This window comes from Anomaloglossus baeobatrachus, chromosome 1, assembly GCF_048569485.1.
Source record: "Anomaloglossus baeobatrachus isolate aAnoBae1 chromosome 1, aAnoBae1.hap1, whole genome shotgun sequence".
NCBI lineage: Eukaryota > Metazoa > Chordata > Amphibia > Anura > Aromobatidae > Anomaloglossus > Anomaloglossus baeobatrachus.
This window is the reverse complement of record NC_134353.1, coordinates 967,776,522-967,804,125: the sequence shown is the minus strand read 5'-3', so window position 1 is coordinate 967,804,125 and position 27,604 is coordinate 967,776,522. Positions and strand designations below refer to the sequence as shown.

At 43.8% G+C, this 27,604-nt stretch overlaps 2 protein-coding genes across 2 annotated transcripts in view; both read right to left on the bottom strand.

Moving 5' to 3' along the window:
- The window catches only part of LOC142257980 (uncharacterized), a 347,977-nt gene that overhangs the window by 257,122 nt on the left and 63,251 nt on the right, over positions 1-27,604 (bottom strand). The window lies entirely within an intron of this gene.
- Positions 1-27,604, bottom strand: part of LOC142258008 (uncharacterized) — a 496,305-nt gene that overhangs the window by 455,662 nt on the left and 13,039 nt on the right. Inside the window, 2 exon segments of the mRNA XM_075330413.1 lie at positions 17,844-17,958; positions 18,082-18,179. Coding sequence (XP_075186528.1) covers positions 17,844-17,958; positions 18,082-18,179 — 213 coding nt within the window.

The window sequence follows — 27,604 nt, the reverse complement described above, 5'->3', positions numbered from 1 at the left end:
CAGTTTCTTGGAGGGTGCAGTAGGCATATTAGATAGGTTTTGAAGCTGACCTTTTTCCCATAGGTTATGTTTATTAGATTACTATGAGGTATATCTGTTAACTGAAATAGGAAAGTCTTGTCTTATATGTTTATTTGTTTATTTATTTGTTTGTTTATTTATTTAGTATTCTCAGTCATGTGAGGTATAGATGACCACTAACTGTATTATGATCAGAGATGAAGTTATAAGAATGATCTAATGTATATTTTTTAGTTTTTGTTTTTATAGATGAAATCAGATGGTGGTCGATTCTGCACTGGATATGCTGCTGTTTACACCACATGAGGTAGTCTAAATTCGACCACTCCCTCCAATCCTATTGATACAGGAGACAGTGATGCATTAAATGCCTCTCTTGATGGGTAGAACAGGAGTGGGTAAGAGTCTTTAGAGGTGTATGTAGGTTGTAGATTTTTTCCTGTTGTCAAATGAATTAGGTATGCCGAAAAGAAAGTCTAGATCTGAGCTGATGGATTCGGATGGAGATCCTCGCACAGGTGCAGCTGACCAAGAAGCAGTGAACGGGCCTAGAGTTGAGAGTCTTTCACCAATACCGACCATGCCTTGGTGACATTGGTCACGTCAGTGATTTCTGTCACTCCTTGTGTTCTTAAATCCCTACAGGAACAAGCAAAGCAACAAGGAATGGAGTGTGACATGCAGGGAGCCAGCTGACTGAAGAAGGTCTGTGGACAAAGGGTGGTAAGCTTTCTCTGCCATGAGAGCTCTTCTCAATGATGGCCCAGGTAACATCTGTGAAAGACAATTGTCAGTGTGTGCTTTGGTGACGCCAGGGTTCAGTACCCAGGTGGGCAGATTCACCCAGTCTTGTGAGACAAGTGCCTAGAACGAAGTGAGAAAAAAACTGTAAAGAGTCCGTAGAAACATCCTGCACCTACTCTACCCATTCTTAGAGACTGCAAACTGATTATAGATGTATATCATGAGCACGTTGTATGCAAGTCTGTGCGTGTTGTGTAAATCTCTCTCCAGGTTTGGTCAGAGGCATTCCAGTGCAGAAAACGACATTATTGTTGAGCAGCACATGAAGGTGGTATGTAAGAAAAATGTGTTTACAAAAAGTGTATATTTTATAGAAAAGTGGAAACTAGTAAATCATGTATAAAATGTATATGGTTTTCTTTTTGCAATAAGCAGGTCTTTATGTAAGATGTTTTTTGGTTTAGCACAGGCATGTATATTTTTATATAATTGACTGAATAGTGTGATAAACAGGTGTATTCTCCAATTCCAGATCTTAAATCAGAGCTATTAGCATATGGTCTCCAGACAGGAGACTGATTGATCCTAAAGGACAAGCGAGAAAGAGCCATGAGTCAACACTAGAGGAGCTGATCCAACCGCAGAAATATCTATGGATCCACACCTCGCATTGTAGAAGGGTTAATCAACCGGAGCTGCACTGAGCGTTCTGCTCATACTTATCCTTTTCAGAAAACCCTGTACAGTCTTAGACCAGCATTGCCAGAACAGTTAGAAGAGAGGACTTAGAGAACCTTGAGACATGGGAAAGTCCAACTACAAAGGGTGAGGACTCGCCTAGGAGTCCTTGGTCTCAAACCGGTGAAGAAAACCCCTTTCCCCTTTCCGCCCATGTTTCAACGTTCAGTTAGGCAGGTTTTTCAACAGATCTTTCTACCTCTCTTCCTAAGGGAACACAGTACCCTTAGAATTTAGAAATGGCAGAAGTAAGTCTTTAGGGGGGACTGTTGAGGATAAAGAATTGAGTATCCAAAAATACTTAATTCAGCCATTTCATAGACTCAGTTATATAGTTCAGTAGATGTGAACTAACTCACATATTTGTGAATGCTTTTGTTTCTTACTAACATGTATATATGTATATTGCATATTCAGTGTATTTTCCTTAGACACAGTATATACCAGCACTTGTAATTGTAAAGATGGCTGCTATTTCCTGTTCCACACCCAAGACAGATCGACAAAGAAATTCCTGAAGCCTGGATTGTCCAATCCAAGAAGGATATGTAGATCTCTCTACGTCATGAAGCCCTGACCTACGATACCTGATTGGACTAAAACTTTTGTTCACACCCCCTTACTGTTTGGTCTAGAGTTTCTTTTAAACAATAAAGAACACACTTGGTCAAGAGCCAGTCATGGAGATAGACATAACTGACTTGCTGTCCAGTTATTTTTCATTCTCGTGTGCACACATGACATTTTAATTAGAAGCAGCAGCCGGATATCGAGAGATCCTTTGAGTCTCATCATCATCGTCATTCTGACCTTGACAATATCACTTTTTATTCTTTGCTCCTTTTACTCACTAAAATCTCCACTTTACATAAATGTATTTGTTTTTGCATCGTCAGATTCTCTGGAACTTCTATATTTATTCTCTGAATGAGCCGTATTAGGGCGTGTTTATTGCGGGACAGTTTGGCGTTTACATTCCTACCATTTTTTCTTACTTATTATTATTATTATTTATTATTATAGCGCCATCAATTCCATGGCACTTTACATGTGAAAGGTGTATACATAGTAGGGACAAGTACAATATTCATAAACAATACAAGGCAAAGACTGGTACAGGAGGATAGAGGTCCCTGCCCGCGAGGGCTCACAGTCTACAAGGGATGGGTGAGGATACAGTAGGTGAGGGTAGAGCTGATTGTGCGGCGCTTCTTCACACTGAGGGTTACGGCAGGTTGTAGGCTTGTCGGAAGAGGTGGGTCTTCAGGTTCCTTTTGAAGCTTGTCAAGGTAGGCAAGAGTCTGATGTGTTGGGGTAGAGCATTGCAGAGTATGGGGGAGGCACGGGAGAAATCTTGGATGCGATGGTGGGAAGAGGAGATGAGAGGGGAGCAGAGAAGGAGGTCTTGTGAGGATCGAAGGTCTTCTCAAGGACATATTGTCTCCTCAGCAGGGTATGTGCCCCTCACCTCTGGTTGTTGGATTCAATATCTCCCCAGAGGGGTGCGGATTTGGTTTGTTTTTATATTTGTTTTGATTGCTTTGTAATAATTAGGTGTTATTTAGTATTACAGTAGGAGTGTACTCCTGGTTTTATACATGTACAACATCAATATAGAATGTGGTTTTTTTAAGAGTCTTTCTTCTGTGATAGTGTTGATCTTCCGGGCATCTTTCCAGTCAGCAGTCTTCCCCATGATTGCATAGCCTACTGAACCAGGCTATGGGACCATTTTAGATGGTTAGGAAGCCTTAGCGGTTGTTTTGTTGTAGTTATTCTAATTTTCTGAGATAAAGACTTTTGTGTTTTCATTGGATGTAAGCCATAATCATCATTAACAGAAATAAACACGTAAAATAGATCCCTCTGTGTATAATGACTCTATATAATATATAATAAGCACGTGAAATAGATCCCTCTGTGTGTAATGACTCTATATAATATATAATACACACGTGAAATAGATCCCTCTGTGTGTAATGACTCTATATAATATATAATAAATACGAGAAATAGATCCGTCTATGTGTAATGACTCTATATAATATATAATACGCACGTGAAATAGATCCCTCTGTGTGTAATGACTCTATATAATATATAATACACACGTGAAATAGATCCCTCTGTGTGTAATGGCTTTATGTAATATATAATAAACACATGAAATAGATCCCTCTGTGTGTAATGACTCTATATAATAAACACATGAAATAGATCCCTCTGTGTGTAATGACTCTATATAATACACACGTGAAATAGATCCCTCTGTGTGTAATGGCTCTATATAATATATAATAAACACATGAAATAGATCCCTCTGTGTGTAATGACTCTATATAATAAACACATGAAATAGATCCCTCTGTGTGTAATGACTCTATATAATAAACACATGAAATAGATCCCTCTGTGTGTAATGACTCTATATAATACACACGTGAAATAGATCCCTCTGTGTGTAATGGCTCTATATAATAAACACATGAAATAGATCCCTCTGTGTGTAATGACTCTATATAATAAACACATGAAATAGATCCCTCTGTGTGTAATGACTCTATATAATATATAATACACACGTGAAATAGATCCCTCTGTGTGTAATGACTCTATATAATAAATACGAGAAATAGATCCGTCTATGTGTAATGACTCTATATAATATATAAATACGAGAAATAGATCCCTCTGTGTGTAATGACTCTATATAATATATAAATACGAGAAATAGATCACTCTGTGTGTAATGACTATATAATATGTTTCACCTTTTTATTAAACAACTGAAATAAATTAACTTTTTGATGATATTCTAATTTAATGAGATGCACTTGTACATCACAAAGACAAACCAAAACAGAAGAAACAAACTAAAAACCCTTAATTCTCTTATATTTCTCTCTTGTTAGTTATTCCTGTAGTCTTCTCACACTGATTATGGACTGAGCCTAAAGGCCGCTTTACACGCTCAAGTGATCTCATTGGGGGTCACGGAATTCGTGATGCACATCTGGCCTCGTTAGCGATGTCGTTGCGTGTGACACCTATGAGCGATTTTGCATCATCGCAAAAACATGCAAAATCGCTAATCGGCGACATCCCCCCTTTTCCCAATTATCGTTGCTGCTGCAGATACGATGTTGTTCGTCGTTCCTGAGGCAGCACACATCGCTACGTATGATACCGCAGGAACAAGGACCCTCACATTACCTGCGGCCGCCGGAAATGCGGAACGAAGGAGGTGGGCGGGATGTTACGTCCCGCTCATCTCCGCCCCTCCACTTCTATTGGGCGCCCGCTTAGTGACATCGCTGTGACGCTGAACGAACCGCCCCCTTAGAAAGGAGGCGGTTCGCCGGTCACAGCGACGTCGCTAGGCAGGTAAGTAGTGTGACGGGTCTGAGCGATGTTGTGCGCCACGGGCAGCGATTTGAGCGGGGACGCACACTAGCGATATCGGTAACGATATCGCAGCGTGTAAAGCGGCCTTAAGTCCTAGAACTAGCTCTTATTCCCTCCTCAGAATAAGATGTCTCATTATCTCTGTTTCTCGCCAGATTTCTAAGCTGCCCGGATTTGTAAGTTTAAAGAGAACAAATATCTCAAGGTCTTAATTTGCTTCTAATTAATTAGAGATTACCTTGTCGTTGGTGTCGGGCTCATTTGTATTGATCAATACATTTGCTAAACATCTCTACTACTTTCAAATATTCATAGCAGTTTTGCAATACCATTTTTCATGTATTTCATTTTTTCCAGATAGCTAAATGTATTTTTCATTGCTCCTAGTATCCTCATAGCAGTAAAGCTTTACCATTTTTCATGTCTATATTTTTTTAAAGTGGTTAGTGTGCAGCTTATTATCTTTACTAAACTCAGGCACACCTGTCCATTTCTTATTGGTGAAAATCTATATGTGTGAATGCAGCTTTTTCAGAATTTAATAATTTGAATAAGGCAATTACTAATTGTAGCAAGAAATTTAATAATTGGAACAGGCGCATGTGTTTACATATCCGTTATCTAAGGCACAGGTGTGCAGATATCATACATTCTACAAATTCAAGGACGTAATTTACATTCTTGCTCATCTCTATCCTAAGTTCTAAGCATAAACATTCAAAATACATTTTGTTATAACTTTCCTAAGGCTATGTGCCCACGGGACTATGTATCTGCGGATGTTTCTGCATCAAAATCCGCAGCTTTCCCGCAAAATCCGCACCTTTTTATAGGTGCGGATTTGCCGTGGATTTAATACGGATTTTGGTGCGGATTTTGCTTTTATTTTTTTTTTTTTCAATTCTATAGCCAAAATCCGGACGAAAATCCGCAACAATAATTGACATGTTGCAGATTTTTCCGCACGAAAATCCGCACGATTTCCACTGCGGAAAAATCCGCAGTGTGGATACAGCATTTCCCAAATGCCATAGAAATGGCTGGGGAGTAGCTGTGTTGCAGATTTTCGGAAAATCCGTGGCTTTTCCGTGAGAAATCCGCGGCAAAATCCGCGCATTTTCCGCAGCGTGGGCACATAGCCTTAAAGTCTCTTGATCTGATCCCAAACACCTATGGGGAATTGTGAAGCGACAAGTTGCGCTTCACTCTCCATCCGGCATCCAGGCTCTAAAAGAGCTCGTTCTTGAAGGGAAAAAAGATGGACGTTGTAATGTTCACAACTCGTTCATTCCAGGTCTAGAAGACTTAGTGCTGTCCTTAAAAATCATGGAGGCCATCCACAATAATACATGTGGTAGTTTTGATGTGGGATGTACTTTTTTATTTTTGCATTATCTAATATGAGCAAAACTGAAGATTCTGTAATTAGTTATATTATTAACTTTACTTTTATGTTATTAATTAAAAAAATGTTTTCTGAAAAGCAGTGTTGTAAACATTGTGGAAATTATTGTGTTAAGTGATATATTAATTAAAATCTTACCTGTCAAAGGGGGTGTACTCATTTAAGCTTAGCACTGTTTATCAAAATCTATAAAACAGAACATAATTACAATTTCTTTACTGTATGACTTTTCTCTTGTCTAACAAGACGGGATTTATGTACAGTGCCTTGTGAAAGTATTCAGCCGCCTTGATTTTTTCAACCTTTTCCCACATTTCAGGCTTCAAACATAAAGATACAAATTTTAATGTTCTGGTGGAGAATCAACAACAAGTGGACACAATTGTGAAGGTGAACAATATTTATTGCTTATTTTAAATCTTTTTAAAAAAAATTAAAAAAAACCCTGAAAATTGGAGCGTGCAATATTATTCATTCCCTTTACTTTCAGAGCAGCAAACTCACTCCAGAAGGTCATTGAGGATCTCTGAATGATCCAATGTTGTCCTAAATGACTGATGAAGATAAATATAAGCCCCTGTGTGTAATCAAGTCTCTGTATAAATGCACCTGCTCTGTGATAGTCTCAGGGTTCTGTGTAAAGCACAGAGAGCATCATGAAGACCAAGGAACACAACAGGCAGGTCCATGATACTGTTGTGGAGAAGTTTAAAGCTGGATTTGGTTAAAAAAAGATTTCCAAAACTGTAAACATCCCAAGAAGCACTGTGCAAGCGATCATATTGACATGGAAGGAGTATCATACCACTGCAAATCTACGAAGACCCGGCCGTCCCTCAAAAATGTAATCTCAAACAAGGAGAAGACTGATCAGAGATGCAGCCAAGAGGCCCATGATCACTCTGGATGAATTGCAGAGATCTACAGCTGAGGTGGGAGAGTCTGTCCATAGGACAACAATCAGTCGTACACTGCACAAATCTGGCCTTTTATGGAAGAGTGGCAAGGAGAAAACCATTTCTCAAAGATATCCATAAAAAGTGTTGTTTAAAGTTTTCCACAAGCCACCTGGGAGAGACCAAACATGTGGAAGAAGGTGCTCTGGTCAGATGAAACCAAAATCGAACTTTTTGAACACAATGCCAAATGATTTGTTTGGCGTAAAAGCAACACAACTCATCACCCAGAAAACACCATCCCCACTGTCAAACATGGTGGTGGCAGCATCATGGTTTGGGCTTGCTTTTCTTCAGCACGTACAGGGAAGATGGTTAAAATTGATGGGAAGATGGATGGAGCCAAATACAGGACCATTCTTAAAGAAAACCTGTTGAAGTCTGCAAAAGACCTGAGACTGGGACGGAGCTTTGTCTTCCAACAAGACAATGACCCCAAACATAAAGCAAATTCTACAATGGAATGGTTCACAAATAAACGTATCCAGGTGTTATAATGGCCAAGTCAAAGCCCAGACCTGAATGCAATTGAAAATCTGTGGAAAGAGCTGAAAATCACAAACGCCTCCATCCAACCTCACTCAGCTCCAGCTGTTTACAAAGGAAGAATGGGCAAAAATTTCAGTGTCTCAATGTGCAAAACTGATACACATATCCCAAGCGACTTGCAGCTGTAATTGCAGCAAAAGGTGGCACTATAAAGTATTAACTTAAAGGGGACGAATAATATTGCACGCTCCACTTTTCAGTTATTTTTTTAAAAAGTTTAAAATAAGCAAAAGGCAATAAATTTTGTTCTACTTCACAATTGTGTCCACTTGTTGATTCTTCACCATAAAATTAAATTTTTTATCTTTGTTTGAAGCCTGAAATGTGGGAAAAGGTTGAAAAAAACTCAAGGGAGCCGATTACTTTCACAAGGCACTGTATAAAAGATTTCCCCCATTCTGAACATTAATCTCTGCTGTGTGTCTTCTCATGTCTCACAAGACTTGATTTCTCTTTAAAGCATTTCTTACAGTGTGAACATGAATACGGCTGCTCTCCTGTGTGACTTGTCATGTGTCTCACAAGTTTTGATTTTACGGTAAAGCATTTCTCACATTGTGAACATGAATATGGCTTTTCTTCTTCTGTGTGACTTCTCTTATGCTGCATAAGAATTGATTTATTTATAAAACATTTCCCACATTCTGAACATGAATACGGCCTCTCTCCTGTGTGAAGTTTCTCATGCATCAGAAGACCTGATTTAGTTGTAAAAGATTTCCCACATTCTGAACATGAATATGGCTTCTCTCCTGTGTGACTTCTCTCGTGTGTCACAAGAGCTGATTTAGTTGTAAAAGATTTCCCACATTCTGAACATGAATACGGCTTCTCTCCTGTGTGAATTCGCTTGTGTTTCACAAAATTTGATTTATATGCAAAGCATTTCTTACATTCTGAACATGAATATGGCTTTTCTCCTGTGTGAGTTCTCTGATGTGTAAGAAGAATATAATTATTTTGAAAGCACTTTCCACATTGCATACATGAAAATAGTTTCTCCCCTGTGTGAATTCTTTGATGTTTAATTAGAAGTGATTTATGTACAAAATTTTTCCCACATTCTGAACATGAATAAGGCTTCACTCCTGTATGAATTCTCTCATGTGTCACAAGAGTTGACTTATCTGTAAAGCATTTCCCACATTCTGAACATGAATATGGCTGCTCTCCTGTGTGACGTCTCTCATGTGTCACAAGACTTAATTTATGTATAAAAGATTTCCCACATTCTGAACATGAATATGGCTTCTCTCCTGTGTGACTTCTCTCGTGTGTCACAAGACTTGATTTTTGTATAAAACATTTCCCACATTCTGAACATGAATATGGCTTCTCTCCTGTGTGACTTCTCTCGTGTGTTACAAGACTTGATTTATGTTTAAAAGATTTCCCACAGTCTGAACAGGAATACGGCCTCTCTCCTGTGTGAATTCGCTTGTGTGTCACAAGATTTGATTTATTTGTAAAGCATTTCTCACATTCTGAACATGAATACAGCTTTTCTCCTGTATGAATTCTCTGATGTGTAAGAAGATAATATTTGTTTTTAAAGAAACTTCCACATTGCAAACATGAAAATAGTTTCTCCCCTGTGTGAATTCTTTGATGTTTATTAAGACATGATTTATTTTGAAAATATTTCCCACATTCTGAACATGAATACGGCTTCTCTCCTGCATGAATTCTCTGATGTCTAGCAAGAATCCCTTCATCTGTGAAGGATTTCCCACATAGTGAACACAAAAATGGCTTTTCTCCTGTGTGAATTCTCTCATGTCTAGCAAATTCTGAATTATCTGTAAAGCATTTCCCACATTCTGAACAGGAGTATGGCTTGTCTTTGTGCTTTCTTTGTGTTGCAAAATTTGAGCTTTTAGTAAGTTGCTTGTTACACTGAAATCTTGTCTCCTCTTTGTCACCTGGAATTGTGGTATCAATCAGAGATTGCTTAGCAGAGGGTTCCTCATGAGTAGGGGGATTATATGACAGAGAAGTATCACGAAGTCCAGGATGTAATTGAAGGGTAATGAGGTTTTCTCCATTAGAGGAATTCCTGAAATCTTCTTTTTTACAATATAGTGACAAACTGTTATTCTCACAAGGATTTCCTATAAGGATGAAATATAAGAAAAACAGGAGAACAAATGTAAGGATGAAATATAGACTGGATGTGATTTTTTTTCTACAACACAAAAGGAATTTCTACATTTTGATAGAATAAAGAAAATGGTCTACCGTGGACTATCAAACCAAATATTGCCAAACATAATAAAGTTCATTTTCTCCCCGCTGCGTTTTTGCAGTCATTGGGTAGGTCAGAAACGCAGATTAACCGCATATCTTCAGGTTAAGAGTGTTATCTCTGAGGACAGGTTCCCTTTAACCTGTTCCAGGTTTATCATTGACCAGCACGGACACACAAGTCTCTCTCGTTCCTTCCTCTGTTCTTTCCCTCACCCATGACTTTGAAATTAGGTTTCACAGTTATTATTTTTTTGGCAGATGAGGCCAGCTTCCAGAAGTACAACCAGACATGAGGAAAGCTCTAAAAGAAGCTACCAGTGCCTGTTCCTAGGATCAGAGTCTCAGTTTTTGCAAATAAGAAATATATGAATGCCAATACACTCAATTAGAGCTCTATTAACTAAAAGGTCATTTGCTAAAAGTAGCTTTACCGAAAGCAGTGAAGGAAAAAAAAAAACTATCCTCCAGATGAAGGGGAACAGAGCTACTCTAACTTAAGCCTTTTTTTTTTTATAAAAAGAGTATTGCCTCCTACACCATAATGATCTCCTTTTAGCACCATCATCTCTGTGACGCCCTGGCGCTGCCAGGTGGTCACAGAGAGACACTCCACTCCACACAAGAGCACCCCACATCGGGTACCATTTGCCACAAAACCCTAGCCACCCCCCTAAGGGTAGGAAGGACACACCAGTGCGTGGGACCAGGCGGATTGGGAGCGCCCACCTAGGGGTCTTGAGGATCCGGGGGAGGGAACCAGTGAGTTCAAGTTGAAGTTAGTGGAAGTCAGAGTTCAAGTTGGAGAGAAGTCAAGTTTGAGCCTAGTGAGGGAGGGTAGCCAGAGTAGTGGCCCTGGTCTACTGGCTAGGTGGAAAGCAGTGGACCGTGTCCAAAGGCAATGGGAGTCCGGTCGCGGGAAATCCCAAAGTGGACCGGGACAGGGTTGGAGCCCACCAGTACTGACAGCGGAGATCCGGTCCGGAAACCGTGCACAGGCGGGGTACCTGGACCCTAGTTAGAAGACGGTTTCAAGCCCCTTCTCTAATTAACCAGATCGGGAGCAAGGTTCCAGACATTGTTCCAGTGTGTTAGCCCAGATAGAGCAAAACGGCAGCCCACTGCGGGGGATAGGGTATCCACAACAACTTACTGAGATCCCAAGGGTCAGTTTTCGCGGGCACATCTTCCAACCAAAACCAGACCGGGAGTGGACTTCCCCGTTCCATACGAGGTTGTCCAAAACAGGAGGAAAGTACAAAGTGCCGGAGGAAGAAACATTGGTACACCAGCCAGGTGTGGGGACCGTATAAACCCTGAAGCGGCAGCCGGCCACTGACACCTTGGTTTACCAGCAGACTTGTGCGCAATCATTTAATCGGGAGTACACCAACACCCTTCGGTCCAGCCCGGTGCACCATCACCAGCAGCCATCACCTCCCGTGTTCTGGACACTGAGCCGTGGGGCATCCACCTCTACCCACGGAGGGATTAACATCCAGCTGCCACTCCATCATCCCAGGGTGCTCCCCAAAAGCAGCGGTGGTACTCCACCTTACCACACACCGTAGGTGGCGTCGCGAACTACCTACAACAATCCTCTGTACATATTACAACCCTTTTTTATTTGAGTGTCCGCACGACCCCCGGGTCCGGAGACCTCTCAAGCCACTGCGGATCCGGATCCGAGCAGCCCGGCTGCTGACGTGGGGGTGGCACATCTCTGCCTCGTCCCACCGTCATCTCCGCCTCGTCAACCAACTTAAAATATAATAACAAGTTAATTATAGAGGACAAACAAAAGACTGAGATATTAAATAGGCATTTCTTATCTGTGTTCACCAAGGAACAACTGACTGTACCAGGGATCATTCAACAAGTAAAAAATCAAAGTTCACCACCCGATATAATTAATTTAACACAACAAGAAATACGCCTGCGTCTGAGTAAATTAAACATTGACAAATCCCCAGGGCCAGATGGCATTCATCTACGAATATTGAGGGAATTGAGCTCTGTAAATCGACAGACCGCTGTATCTCATCTTTTTAGACTCACTTGTAACAAGGTTGGTACCTCAGGATTGGAGGATTGCTGATATGGTACCGATATTTGAGAAAGGTAAGAGGGTAGATCCAGGCAACTACTGTCCAGTAAGCCTGACATCAGTAGTATGCAAAATGTTTGAGGGCATTTTAAGGGAGGACATGCAAAAATATATTGCAGAAAATATTATAATAACTGACAAACAGCATGGATTCATGAAAGATAAGTCGTGTCTAACCAACCTGTTGGGGTTCTATGAGGGGGTAAGTGCAAACCTGGATATTGGTAATGCAGCTGATGTGATTTATTTGGACTTTGCAAAGGCATTTGATACTGTACCACATAATAGCCTTATACTAAAGCTCCAGAAGCAAGGACTAGCGGAAACTATATGCAACTGGGTAAGGAATTGGCTAAAAGATAGGAAACAAAGAGTAGTCATAAATGGTACATTCTCTAAATGGGCCATAGTCAGCAGTGAGGTGCCGCAGGGATCTGTGCTAGGACCGATTTTTTTTAATCTCTTTATTAATGACCTTGTGGATGGGATTGATAGTACAGTGTCAGTCTTTGCCGATGACACCAAACTATGTAGGATATTAAAAACTGACCTTGATAGTACAATATTACAAAAAGATCTGGATAAGATGTCAGAATGGGCAGATACTTGGCAAATGAGATTTAATGTTGATAAATGTAAAGTAATGCACCTAGGACGGAGTAATCCTATAAGTGCGTATACATTAAATAGAAGTAACCTCGGGACTACAGAACAGGAGAAGGACTTGGGTATTCTCATTACAAATAAGCTGAGCAGCAGCACTCAATGTCAAGCAGCAGCTGCAAAAGCAAACAAGATTTTAGGGTGTATAAAAAGAGAGATTAGATCCCGTGATCCCAACGTATTGTTACCCCTCTATAAATCACTTGTAAGGCCACATCTGGAATATGGGATCCAGTTTTTTTTCTCCACATTTTAAAAAGGACACTCAGAAGTTTGAGTAGGTTCAAAGGCGGCAACTAGACTACTAAAAAGGAATGGAGGCCTCCCATATGATGACAGGTTGAAAAAGTTAGATATGTTTAGCTTAGAAAAAAGACGTCTCAGAGGAGATCTCATTTATATGTATAAAAACATGTGTGGTCAATATAAAGGACTGGCTCATGACTTATTTCTTCCAAAGACAATACTAAGGACCAGGGAGCACTCACTGCGAGTGGAAGAAAAGCGATTCCGACAGATAAATAGGAAAGGGTTCTTCTTTACAGTTAGAGCAGTCAGACTGTGGAATGCCGACCACAAGAGGTAGTAATGGCCGATACTATAACAGCTTTTAAAAAAGGGCTGGATGATTTCCTCACTACACAACATTGTTGGTTATAAATGACTTTGTGACCAAATGTAGAACTGGTGGAGGAAGGTTGAACTAGATGGACCTAGGTCTTTTTTCAACCTAAGTAACTATGTAACTATGTAACATTAGATCAAGGCCCGGGCAGGTCCCATTAATACTTAGTGACCAGTAATCTGGTTATGGCACATAAGCCCCGTGCACTGTCTCTGAACCAGCCTGGGGGTGGTGCTTAGTGGGTAAGCTGTGTGAGGTAAAATGGGCGGAGCTAATGTCGCGGGCGGAGGAGGGTACGCGGCGCTCTCCCACTGCTGCTCGGGTCCGGCTGCCGCGGCTGCTGCGGCCTGCTGCTGCTCGGTGGCTCGAGCGATGGGCCGGATACCGGGGACTCTAGCGGCGCTCCTCGCCCATGAGTGAAAGGGGGTTGTTGGGTGTGGGGATTGTTTATTGTCCGTGACGCCACCCACGGTTGTGGTGATTTGTTGGCACCACCGCTGCTCTGTATGGGGAATCCCGGGAAGGATGGTATGGAGCAGCCAGTTGTTGTGTTGCCCCTCCGTGGGTAGGGGTTGGTGATCCCGGGGCCCAGTGATGAGATGGGAGATGCAGGCCTGGTGGGCGCAGGGACGCGGGGGGCAGCGCTGTGCCTTGTGGCACTGTGGTACTCACTCAGCCTGAGACGTTGACACAGTTTTTCGGTAAACCACACGGCTGGAAAGACGGTTCCCACGGACGGCTGCACTTGCTCTCCCAGTAGGTAACGGTGATGTCCCTTTGACCTGCACCTGTGTTTCTGTGTTGGTAGCGATGGGTTCCCACCGGTAACCCACTCCCCGGCTTGGATATGGGCCGGAGGAGCCCTACTTTGCCCGCAGGCGCTGGCCCTGAGAAACTGGTGCCCTGGCGGTGGCGGTGTCTCTCCTCAATGGTTGGACTGTTGCCTTCAGTCGGGACTTGGTTGTTGGGGGATCGACGTCCCCTTCACTGACGGATTCGGCAAATTATGGCGACTCCTAGCCTTGCCGGGGTCCGAGAGGCCCCTGCCCTGGTGCTGACTGTCCTTTGTATACTGCTCCAGACCGCCGGGCCACTACCCGTCTGAGGTCCTTCCAGCAACCTCCGAGCAGTCCCCCTCCAGATGATCACCGCTTTTGCCGACCTTGCTGACACTGTCCTGCACTTAGCCGGACCGACTTCAGGCCTTTCTACTCTCACTTTTACTCTTTTCTTCTTTGCTCCACTACTACTTCACTTTCACTTAGCTGTTTACTCCTTCCTCACTCTAGCTCTTCCCTGAGCTAATCTGCCTGGTTCTTCCCACCTCCAGGGCTGTGTACTCCTCAGTGGGCGGAGCCAACCGCCTGGCCCACCCCCCTGGTGTGAACATCAGCCCCTGGAGGAAGGCAACAAGAATTTGAGTAGCTTTGGTGTTCCTAACTGGGATATAGGGTGTGGTGGTGTGATGACCTGTGACCCCTGGCTTGCCCAGGGCGTCACACTAAGTTTTGACAATTAGCGGTTAGGAGAGTCAGTCAGTCAGGAGGAGGGAGGAGACAGACTAGGGGTGCGGACCCTAGAGGTCCTGTTCAATTCAGAGGAGATGGAAGAAAGAATCCCAGTGACTTAAGGGAAGTGTGTCAGCCACCCCTATAAACGCGTTTCACAGGCAACAGCTCAAGCTGGAGGGATTGGTCGCAAACGGGGTGCCGGTCCCTAGGCTAGGAAGATACTTCAGGACTTCCTAGTAACACCGGAGGCCAGGGTGGCTGTACGCACCTTCGGACCATAAGCAGCACACAAATCCGCTGGAAGGGGACGACAGAGGACCAGGGAGCCAGGCATTATTATTTGTTAGTAGTTTTTCGTTTGTGAACCCACCCCACTCACACCTATTGCCAATAAACATGATATGTATATATAGCCTGGGTCTCAGCTTCCCATACACGGTAAGTTTTTTTTTTTTTTAACTGCATGAGAGGACACACACAAGCTAGGGACCCCAACGTAGAGAAATACTTTGGCATAGTGTTGGGGCTCTATTGCATTGATCAATTCAGTAGCTAAATTTCTCTTTATTCATAAGTTCATGGCACTAATGCAGATTCCATTTTTCACATTTTCATTCTTACATATAGATATTGGATTTTTCATGTCAGTATTCACACAGCAGTTTCTGCTATTACATGTATTCCCCTTGCATAGTCACTGGTGTGCATACCTTATCTCCATATAGTGATGGTTTTTTAGGTTTTTGCACCCAGTTCAGACTTAGAATTGGTGTTCCAAACGTTATTCCTTATTTATCAGGGAGCCAGGCAGGCAGAAATCCATTTCAAGGTCCCCGGAGGGAGCCAGGCAGGCAGAAGTCCCTTTTAGAGGTCCACGGCCCCTGGCTCAGGGCACTATGTGTGAAGGCGCAGGACAGGAGGGTGAAATTCAGCGCAGAGGGATGGCTAGAAAAAGCAAACAAAGGGTATACCGGTACTGGCCTCAGACATACTCGGGATGGGTGGTTGCCCATCACTGGGGATCCCAGCATACTATGGATGGACTAAAATGGCTGTCAAGCTTGAACCAGTACAGTGAGTAAAAGACTGTTGTTGCAAAGCCCTGGTGTCGTCTCCATTCCTCCTGCGTCACAACCTGCCATCATAGACTTTTCATATTATCAACGGTTATCTCGGGGCCTCACTCCACCTGTGGGGAGTAAGAACACCTCAGCTGCACCATCACCTGCCCCGGGAACCCTACAGCGCAGCAGCGGCTCACATAGCCGCAAAACCACAGGTGGTGTCACAAACTTTAAAAATGTCTAAAAATATAATTCTCATCATCATCCCCTTTATTGAAGAAAGACACCACCAAGGTCACGGAGCTGGACCCCGCCACCGCTGACATCCCCGGACAAGTCCGGCCCCGTTCCAAGTACCCAAAGGCCCTGGGGCTGGGCATTTCACTTAAATGTCCTCTAGGCACCCTGAAAGTTTGGGGACAATGGGGACTTGGCTGGTGGAGAAATCGACAGCGGAAGGGGGTTCTACCCATAGGCCTAACGTGGGGATAACCAAGCTGCCTCACTTCTCGGGGCAAGGAGCCACAAGTTATACCCCCAAGGGGGGATACGGCGCTGGATGTATGGCATCTGTCTGTACATACAAGCTTCTAATCCCTTTAATGGTAAAGCCTCACTCCATCTTGGCACAGAAAAGTGACCAATCATCTGTCATGTGCTGTCACCTGCACAGTGACCTCCGCTGCTTCCACCTCAGACCTGTGTCCTGGTTCTTCCTACATCCAACATGTCCTCCATAGTGGCACAGGGACGACAACCACATGTCTGGAGCAGATCTCCATAGCTTCTGACTTACCATAGGGCTGTGGAGGCAGAAGGAGCAGAACGCCGGCCTCAGTGTGGGGTGAAACAGAGGGGACAGGTACGACGAGTCTACATGTGACATGTCAGTGCCGGGGCAGAGAGCGGCGACACCACCGAGGTCCACAGGACGGGGAGCGTCACAGCCGGCAACACCAGCTCAGACATTTATATGTACGAGAGTAAGGAAAAGATGAACGTAACGGATGGAAGTGTGAAGCCCTAGGCTATGAATCGTTTGTCCAGTATAATATAATAAGGTAATCTGTCCTCTGAATGCTTATGTATTGCCTCTCCACATGTACTTAATTGAAATATTAACAGAATGTATAAACCAAAACAAATTATGTTTAGGGCTAAATAGAACAGATACTTTGAAAACCGGTTAGACTCATGAATAGGTAACATTCTTGAGTAGACTCTCATCCACACCCAGACACACCTGAATAACTTACTATAGAATGTTGCTGTACCGGAAAGACGGTCCAAAAAGCTGTATAAAATTTTATGCTTTTGAATACAAAGGGCAGAAGAACACAACTGTGCTTCTCCCAAATAGAGATACGTCTCTGTGTGGTCATTTTCCTGATTCATATACATTGGCGTAGTTCTGATTTAGAATCCTCCTCCATGACCCTGAGAGACCCCCTGGTGGTCTCCCCCAACAGAAGTATAATAAAAGAGGATTATTAGGAAAATTAAACATCTTCTTCCTAAATCATTAAGTAGAGGTGTGGAGGCCGCGATATTCCCCGGTACTCAGCCGAACTCTGTACAGGAGCAGCTGCGGCATCACCGGACGCTTCTGCTGTGATGTGGATGGCGGATAAAGCTTTACTGCAAGCACCGGAGACTCACACACAATGTTACACACCCGTCTTCACCCCGCCCGTCCTCACTCCCCACCCGACCATCGTCACTCGCCTGTCCTCACCCCCTGCCTGGCCATCGATACCACGTCACTCCCCCCCCCCCCGCCCGGCCATCTTCACCCACCCGTTATTACTCACCTGAGGAAACCTCTCCTGGATGCTCCTCCTTTCCGTCACTCACACTCGACTGATCTCCCCTCGTCATTGCTTTTTCTTCTGCATCCTCCACTTTAATATTAGTCGGATCTTCGCCCTGATATATCAGATGTAACAATCAGCACAATACAAGAGACCCCCAATATCTATGACACCTACGACCGCAGGAGCAGAAATGTCCCCCATATACAGATCCGGTCCAGGGCTCAGCGCCATCTACCTGATGAGTCTCCGGGACATTGTGCTTCTCCTCTGGACAGTCCTGAGGACACAGAGGACGGGGACATCTCTCTGGGGGATTTCTCCTCCTGGATCCATCTGTGAGAAACACAGAGATTGGATAGAAAACCAGCGATGGAGGAGAATATTGTGCATTTCTATTCTCTGAAAGTTAATTAAAATAAATTCTACTCACATGTTCTGTAAAATAATGTTCTTAAGAGCTTTGAGCAATTACAGACTAAATTTCGCTTCCCACATGTATTTTTCTACCAATATTTATAGCAGTGCCATGCATTGGAGAGATATAGGAGGGCAGGCCATGTGAGTGTGATACATCATCTTATGTTGTATACTTTGGCCATGTCTGATTCCTCTAGAGGTCTTATATCTGAAATATATAGGAGGTTATTGCCCGCCCATCTATATAGATACCCACTGACTGTCAAAACTAAATGGGAGCGGGACTTCGACCCCTTAACGGATGACCAATGGTCGGACATATTAGAGCAGATTCCTTATATGGTGGTCTCAGAGGCTTTCACCGCTGTTTCTCATCCACAGGGTGTACGAGACACCTAGCTTTATGTTCAAAATAGGCCTCAGACCAAATGCACAATGTGTCAGATGTGGGCAGGATGACGCCCATCTAATACAGCGGCAAAAGGTAACTCGGGCACACAAGAAAAATGAGAGTCTGAAACAAATGATATTTGAACTTCAGTTCGCTTGTTTTATTGATGCAAAGGACCAAAAATTAAATCTGACGTATCGGCCTTCACATATAGGCCTTCCTCAGAGATAGTCTATGATGCAAATTTACAGAAAGAAAAGGACACAATTAGTACATATATAGAAATACATATATCATATATGCATTGCGATATGAAAATCTCATTTGAAGAAATAAACTAGCATCAACAAGCCTATAAACACTGATATTAGGTTCTCATAGAAAAAATTAGACGCAAGAAACATTATATCACAATGCTCTGTCACTGAAACGGTATGTACAAGAGAAGGTTTATAACACTTGAGAAGAAGACCACCCTAACTGTGATCGATGTAAGAAACATAGGACATACCTATACGGATGTGAAAGAGAATATGCATTCGAGTAACTACTCAAATAGACGGAGACTTCATGATCTACACGACTGCCTAAAATAGACAAGTTTAAGAATACTAGAACCGGCTATAATGAAGAGATTAGGTAGAATAGAAGGTATAAGAAACGTAAGAGACTGAGAAGTGAACAGAAATGAGATATAGGAGAACAGGGATGTGCTAGACACAGAGAAGGGAAACAGTAAGGCTATGTGCGCACTAGAGCTTTTTACCTGCGGATTTACCCGCGGATTTGCCCCGGAAATTTCTTGAGAAATGTCTGCAATCTTTGTGCAGACATTTCCCATGAAATTCAATGAGAAAAAATAGTTGTGCGCACTGTGCGGATTTTTCTCAAGAAAATTTCTTGAGAAAATTTTCTCGAGAAACTTTCTTGAGAAAATGTGCATGTCCATTAATTTCCGCAGGTACATGCGGTATTCCGGGGGTATTCCGCAGGTAGCAATGATGTGCGGTATACCACCGGAATAGCCGCGAATTACCTGCGGGAATGCTCATCGCTGCCTGCGGTTTTGCAGGAAGCGATGTCATTATGCCAGGAAGAGGAAGCGGAGCAGAGTAAACACAGACGTCACACTCCCTGGACGCCGCACAGAAGCACTTCCGTGCGACCTCCAGGTGTCTGTGCAGTCTGTGTCCCGCTCCAGCCTCGCGGCTGCCTGCACTGCAGTGTGTCAGTGTCTGCCCGCAGTGTCAGCAGCTTGTCACGCTGCAGCGCAGGCAGACACTGACACAGGCAGACACTGACACTGCACTGCAGGGTGTCAGTGTCTGCCCGCAGTGTCAGCAGCCTGTCACGCGGCAGCGCAGGCAGACACTGACATCCTGCAGTGCTGGGAGCCGCGGGGATGACGATCGCTGCTGTCAGGAGGTGAGATCATTACCTGCTGTGACGATCTCCTGCCTCCTGACGTCAGCGCTGTCACTGCTGTCTATGCCCGTCTCGCGAGCGGCCCGAGACTGTCACTAGCGGTGACGTCACGGGCTCTCGCGATACGTCTGACAACGCGGCGGGCATAGAAGTCAGTGACAGCGCTGACGTCAGCAGTACAGGAGATGATCACAGAAGGTAATGATCTCATCTATGCTCCTGATGGCAGCGCTCGTCATCCCCTGCAGTGACCTGAGCTGACCTATTGATGTTAGCTCAGGTCACTGCACAGCTCTCCCAGCCAATGGGGAACATTCTGTTCTTCATTGACTGGGACAGCGACTATGGTATGGATCGCCGTGGGACCCCCCTTCCTTATTGGATTACGCCGGACGTGGATTGATTGTTCTTTTCAATAAATTGGTTAAAGAGGCTATGTGGGGAGTGTTTTTTCAAATAAAACTTTTTTTGTTGTCTATTTTTTAATTATTACTGATTGGGTTGGTGATGTCGGGTATCTGATAGACGCCTGACCTCACCAACCCCAGGGCTTGATGCCAGGTGACATTACACATCTGGCATCAACCCCATATATTACCCCGTTTGCCAACGCACCAGGGCGCGGGATGAGCTGGGGCAAAGCGCCAGGATTGGCACGTCTAATGGATGCGCCACTTCTGGGGCGGCTGCGGCCTGCTATTTTTAGGCTGGGGAGTGTCCAATAACAGTGGACCTCCCTAGTCTGAGAATACCAGACCCCAGCTGTCCGCTTTACCTTGGCTGGTGATCCAATATGGGGGGGACCGCACGTTTTTTGTTTTAAATTATTTATATAATTTAAAATAACAGCGTGGGGTGCCCACTGTTTTGGATTATCAGCCAAGGTGAAGCTGCCAGCGGTGGTCTGCAGGCTGCAGCCGTCTGCTTTACCCTAGCTGGCTACAAAAAATGGGGGGACCTCACGTCGTTTTTTTTTAATTATTTATTTATTTTATGGCTAAATACAAGGCTAAGCACCCTTTAGTGCCACATGAAAGTCACTAAAGGGTGCCAGCTTAGAAAATGCAGGGAGGTGGAACATTATATAGGTTTTTCTCATCTATCTATCCCTCTATCTATCTATCCATCTATCCCTCTATCTATCTATCTATTCATCTATCTATCTATCCCTCTATCCCTCTATCTATCTATCTATTCATCTATCTATCTATCCCTCTATCTATCTATCTATTCATCTATCCATCTTTCCCTCTATCCATTATCTGTCTATCGATTATCTTTATTATTTATTGCAGGGACAAACCTGCGGTAAATCCGCGGTAAATCCGCGGCAAATCCACGGCAAATCCGCATGCGGATTTGGTGCGGATTTTTTCCGCAGGTACGGAAATCTTTCACTGGCAGAAGTTTCTCAAGAAATTTTCTTGAGAAACTTCACATTTCTAGTGCGCACATAGCCTTACTATGAGACAAGAAAGAGAACGAGTGAAGGTGATATAAGATGAAAGTAAGAAAGAAGAACAAGAAAAAAAGAAAAGAAAGAAAGGAAAAGGAAGGAGAGAGAGAGAAGAAGAGAAAGAAGAGGAAAAAGAAGAGAAAAAGGAGAAAAAGATGGAGAGAAAGGAGAAAAAGGAGAAAAAGGCACTGTCTTCCACCACTGAAAGAGAAGTGACGAAAATACCTTTGTAAACATCAAAGATACGGTAGGTTGCACACAGGTAATGTGAAGATAGCGGACTGGGAGAGTTGGCTATGTAATGCTATGGAAAGGGAAGAAAGGTTTGCAGAGTATGATAATTATTGAACTTTATTGTAAAGGTATGAGGGACTAAGTGTGACTGCTATAGATACGTACATACCTAATCAAAGAGTATGTGGTAAGAGCAGGGCTGCCAATCTGACATGTGTTTTTTTCACAAGTATCAGAAAGCTGGACTGGTAACTAATGTGATCTATGAACATGAAAAATAGTTACTATATTAGTACTACCCTCATAAATGGGGAGAGCATATAGCACAGAGAAAGTACACATACCACTTGATCGGACTAGTGTGAAAAAGATTGTTTTGTGGAGATCAGGCCAGTACCCGAAGGGTGTAAGGGGTGCTTCACACACAGCGAGCTCGCTGCCGAGATCGCTGCTGAGTCACGCTTTTTGTGACGCAGCAGTGACCTCATTAGCGATCTCGCTGTGTGTGACACTGAGCAGCGATCTGGCCCCTGCTGCGAGATCGCTGCTCGTTACACACAGCCCTGGTTCGTTTTCTTCAAAGCCGCTCTCCCGCTGTGACACACAGATCGCTGTGTGTGACAGCAAGAGAGCGACAAATGAAGCGAGCAGGGAGCAGGAGCCGGCGTCTGACAGCTGAGGTAAGCTGTATCCAAGATAAACATCGGGTAACCAAGGTGGTTACCCGATATTTACCTTAGTTACCAGCCTCTGCAGCTCTCACTCTGCCTGTGCTGCCGGCTCCGGCTCTCTGCACATGTAGCTGCTGTACACATCGGGTTAATTAACCCAATGTGTACAGCAGCTAGGAGAGCAAGGAGCCAGCGCTAAGCAGTGTGCGCGGCTCCCTGCTCCCTGCTCACACTGGTAACTAATGTAAACATCGGGTAACCATACCCGATGTTTACCTTAGTTACCAGTCTCCGCAGCTTCCAGACGGCGGCTCCGTGCAAGCGCAGCGTCGCTTGCACGTCGCTGCTGGCTGGGGGCTGTTCACTGGTCGCTGGTGAGATCTGCCTGTTTGACAGCTCACCAGCGACCATGTAGCGATGCAGCAGCGATCCTGACCAGGTCAGATCGCTGGTCGGATCGCTGCTGCATCGCTAAGTGTGAAGGTACCCTAAGAAGCCTAATGTTATAGTCTGTGGATACATAAAAGTATGGGGATAGAAGTCTATCAATGGGACTATAATTACAAAAGCAAACATGTTATAATAGATAACAAACCTTAATCCTATTAGATAGTGGGCCCAGACAATTCTGAGTCAGGAGATAGTGTGACTGGAAGGACAGGATGGGTTCCTGAGAGGACAAGGCAAAGAATGAGTTGAAAAGACAGATCATAGCCAGTATGACAGAGAAAGAACAATCTATACCTTGTAGTGGAGAGACTCCGGTGTGACAGTCGATACCCGTGTGTTTCCTGCGGTGCACATGACAGCAGGAAGTGAGGTCTATTTAAAGGTGCCTAATTGCTTAACAAAGGCCACCTGTCGGTGAAGTCCAGGGCCAGACCGTGGTACGCCGGAAGCCATGCGCCGAGAGACCACAAGAGTCAATCCGCGCATGCGCCAGCAGCGGCCACAGCCGGTCCATGTGCGTGATTGGTGGTGAGACGCACATGTGATCCGGAAGTGAGGTGTTGAACCGCATTCGTGGAACGCATTGATCACGCATGCGCAGAAGGGCCGACAGGCCGATCGGCGCATGCGTAAGCAGCAGTCACGAAGTGTGAGTGATCAGTGGGAGGAGTGCGCCGGGCGCGGGCGCAGACCGGCCGGAGATGCGGCCGAGACCGCGCACGCGCGGGCACACTGACGTCCAGGAGATATTGGTGGGTGTTGCCGACAGGAAATTCAGTGCCATGATGAAACCGTGAATGAGCTACAGCGCCTGAAAGATAAAAATAAACATATGATGATAAATAAGGATCTGTGTGGGACACATAAAAAAGCATATATAGAAGGGCACGATGCAAGATGATTAATATAAAGGAAGAATACCATCTGAACCAAGATTGTTCCTCAGAAAAAAAAGAAAAAGAAAAGCAAAGAGAAAAGAATGATCAAAAGGCTAGGGTAAAGAATAGAAGGATCAAACTAAAACGAAAGTATACAAAAGCATGTAAGATCTGAAAAGAATTTTTTAATAAAAAATCTCATATTCACGATTCAAACCCAACGGCTCTAACGTCTGTAGCGTGTATATCCAGTATGCCTCGCGCTCCTTCAGCCTCTGTATTCTGTTACCCCCCCTCCTAGGTGGAAGTACCTGTTCCAAAACCTGGTACCGTAACTGTGCCACAGTGTGACCAGCTTGTATAAAGTGAGCGGGAATGGGTAGGAGTGTCTGCTTGCACCTAATTGTGGATTTATGTTTACTGATGCGGTCTCGGATATGTTGGGTCGTCTCCCCAACATATCCGAGACCGCAAGGACATTTGATCAGATAGACCACAAATGTTGAGTCACAAGTGAAAACGTTTTTGATATGAAAAATTCGTCCAGTCCGGGGGTGAGTGAAGGTGCTGCCTTTTGTGATATTGGAACATTGGATGCAATGTAAGCACGGATAGTTGCCTGTCCGGGCTGTTTGTAATGTTATCTGTCGTTTTTGTCCTAGTCCTAGTCCGGGTCCTAGAGCAACTTTTGTTGCTACTTACCATCCCTTTCAGGCGCAGGTGAAGAGTGTCATTCTTAAGCATTGGTCGCTTTTAGGCCAAGCCTATCCTAACATTCCTGAATTCAACAATAGACCTCTTTTTTGCAATAAACGCCCCAAAAATTTGAGGGATACGTTAGTGCGGGCAGATATTGGTTCTTTTGTGCAACAAAAACGACAGATGACATTACAAACAGCCCGGACAGGCAACTATCCGTGCTTACATTGCATCCAATGTTCCAATATCACAAAAGGCAGCACCTTCACTCACCCCCGGACTGGACGAATTTTTCATATCAAAAACTTTTTCACTTGTGACTCAACATTTGTGGTCTATCTGATCAAATGTCCTTGCGGTCTCGGATATGTTGGGGAGACGACCCAACATATCCGAGACCGCATCAGTAAACACAAATCCACAATTAGGTGCAAGCAAACACTCCTACCCATTCCCGCTCACTTTATACAAGCTGGTCACACTGTGGCACAGTTACGGTACCAGGTTTTGGAACAGGTACTTCCACCTAGGAGGGGGGGGTAACAGAATACAGAGGCTGAAGGAGCGCGAGGCATACTGGATATACACGCTACAGACGTTAGAGCCGTTGGGTTTGAATCGTGAATATGAGATTTTTTATTAAAAAATTCTTTTCAGATCTTACATGCTTTTGTATACTTTCGTTTTAGTTTGATCCTTCTATTCTTTACCCTAGCCTTTTGATCATTCTTTTCTCTTTGCTTTTCTTTTTCTTTTTTTTCTGAGGAACAATCTTGGTTCAGATGGTATTCTTCCTTTATATTAATCATCTTGCATCGTGCCCTTCTATATATGCTTTTTTATGTGTCCCACACAGATCCTTATTTATCATCATATGTTTATTTTTATCTTTCAGGCGCTGTAGCTCATTCACGGTTTCATCATGGCACTGAATTTCCTGTCGGCAACACCCACCAATATCTCCTGGACGTCAGTGTGCCCGCGCGTGCGCGGTCTCGGCCACATCTCCGGCCGGTCTGCGCTCGCGCCCGGCCCACTCCTCCCACTGATCACTCACACTTCGTGACTGCTGCTTACGCATGCGCCGATCGGCCTGTCGGCCCTTCTGCACATGTGTGATCCATGCGTTCCACGAATGCGGTTCAACACCTCACTTCCGGATCACATGTGCGTCTCACCACCAATCACGCACATGGACCGGCTGTGGCCGCTGCTGGCGCATGCGCGGATTGACTCTTGTGGTCTCTCGGCGCATGGCTTCCGGCGTACCATGGTCTGGCCCTGGACTTCACCGACAGGTGGCCTTTGTTAAGCAATTAGGCACCTTTAAATAGACCTCACTTCCTGCTGTCATGTGCACCGCAGGAAACACACGGGTATCGACTGTCACACCGGAGTCTCTCCACTACAAGGTATAGATTGTTCTTTCTCTGTCATACTGGCTATGATCTGTCTTTTCAACTCATTCTTTGCCTTGTCCTCTCAGGAACCCATCCTGTCCTTCCAGTCACACTATCTAATAGGATTAAGGTTTGTTATCTATTATAACATGTTTGCTTTTGTAATTATAGTCCCATTGATAGACTTCTATCCCCATACTTTTATGTATCCACACAAGATAACATTAGGCTTCTTACACCCTTCGGGTACTGGCCTGATCTCCACAAAACAATCTTTTTCACACTAGTCCGATCAAGTGGTATGTGTACTTTCTCTGTGCTATATGCTCTCCCCATTTATGAGGGTAGTACTAATATAGTAACTATTTTTCATGTTCATAGATCACATTAGTTACCAGTCCAGCTTTCTGATACTTGTGAAAAAAACACACGTCAGATTGGCAGCCCTGCTCTTACCACATACTCTTTGATTAGGTATGTACGTATCTATAGCAGTCACACTTAGTCCCTCATACCTGTACAATAAAGTTCAATAATTATCATACTCTGCAAACCTTTCTTCCCTTTCCATAGCATTACATAGCCGACTCTCCCAGTCCGCTATCTTCACATTACCTGTGTGCAACCTACCGTATCTTTGATGTTTACAAAGGTATTTTCGTCACTTCTCTTTCAGTGGTGGAAGACAGTGCCTTTTTCTCCTTTTTCTCCATCTTTTTCTCTTCTTTTTCCTCTTCTTTCTCTTCTTCTTCTCTCTCTCCTTCCTTTTTTATCCTTTCTTTCTTTTCTTTTTTTCTTGTTCTTCTTTCTTACTTTCATCTTATATCACCTTCACTCGTTCTCTTTCTTGTCTCATAGTAACTGTTTCCCTTCTCTGTGTCTAGCACATCCCTGTTCTCCTATATCTCATTTCTGTTCACTTCTCAGTCTCTTACGTTTCTTATACCTTCTATTCTACCTAATCTCTTCATTATAGCCGGTTCTAGTATTCTTAAACTTGTCTATTTTAGGCAGTCATGTAGATCATGAAGTCTCCGTCTATTTGAGTAGTTACTCGAATGCATATTCTCTTCCACATCCGTATAGGTATGTCCTATGTTTCTTACATCGATCACAGTTAGGGTGGTCTTCTTCTCAAGTGTTATAAACCTTCTCTTGTACATACCGTTTCAGTGACAGAGCATTGTGATATAATGTTTCTTGCGTCTAATTTTTTCTATGAGAACCTAATATCAGTGTTTATAGGCTTGTTGATGCTAGTTTATTTCTTCAAATGAGATTTTCATATCGCAATGCATATATGATATATGTATTTCTATATATGTACTAATTGTGTCCTTTTCTTTCTGTAAATTTGCATCATAGACTATCTCTGGAGGAAGGCCTATATGTGAAGGCCGATACGTCAGATTTAATTTTTGGTCCTTTGCATCAATAAAACAAGCGAACTGAAGTTCAAATATCATTTGTTTCAGACTCTCATTTTTCTTGTGTGCCCGAGTTACCTTTTGCCGCTACTCTAATTTTTCTCGGAGGCACCTACAATAAATTGAGTGAGCCAGACTTTATTCTATATTGCCCATCTAATACAAGCATTTGGAAATGTGGACATACAGGTGAATTTTGGAAACAAGCCCTGGGACTAACAGAGCAGGTGTACCATATTAAAATGCAGCCCTTGAGGGGCGTGGCCAGCGGGCAGCATGAGCGGTCGCACTTGAGAGCAGCTCCGCTATC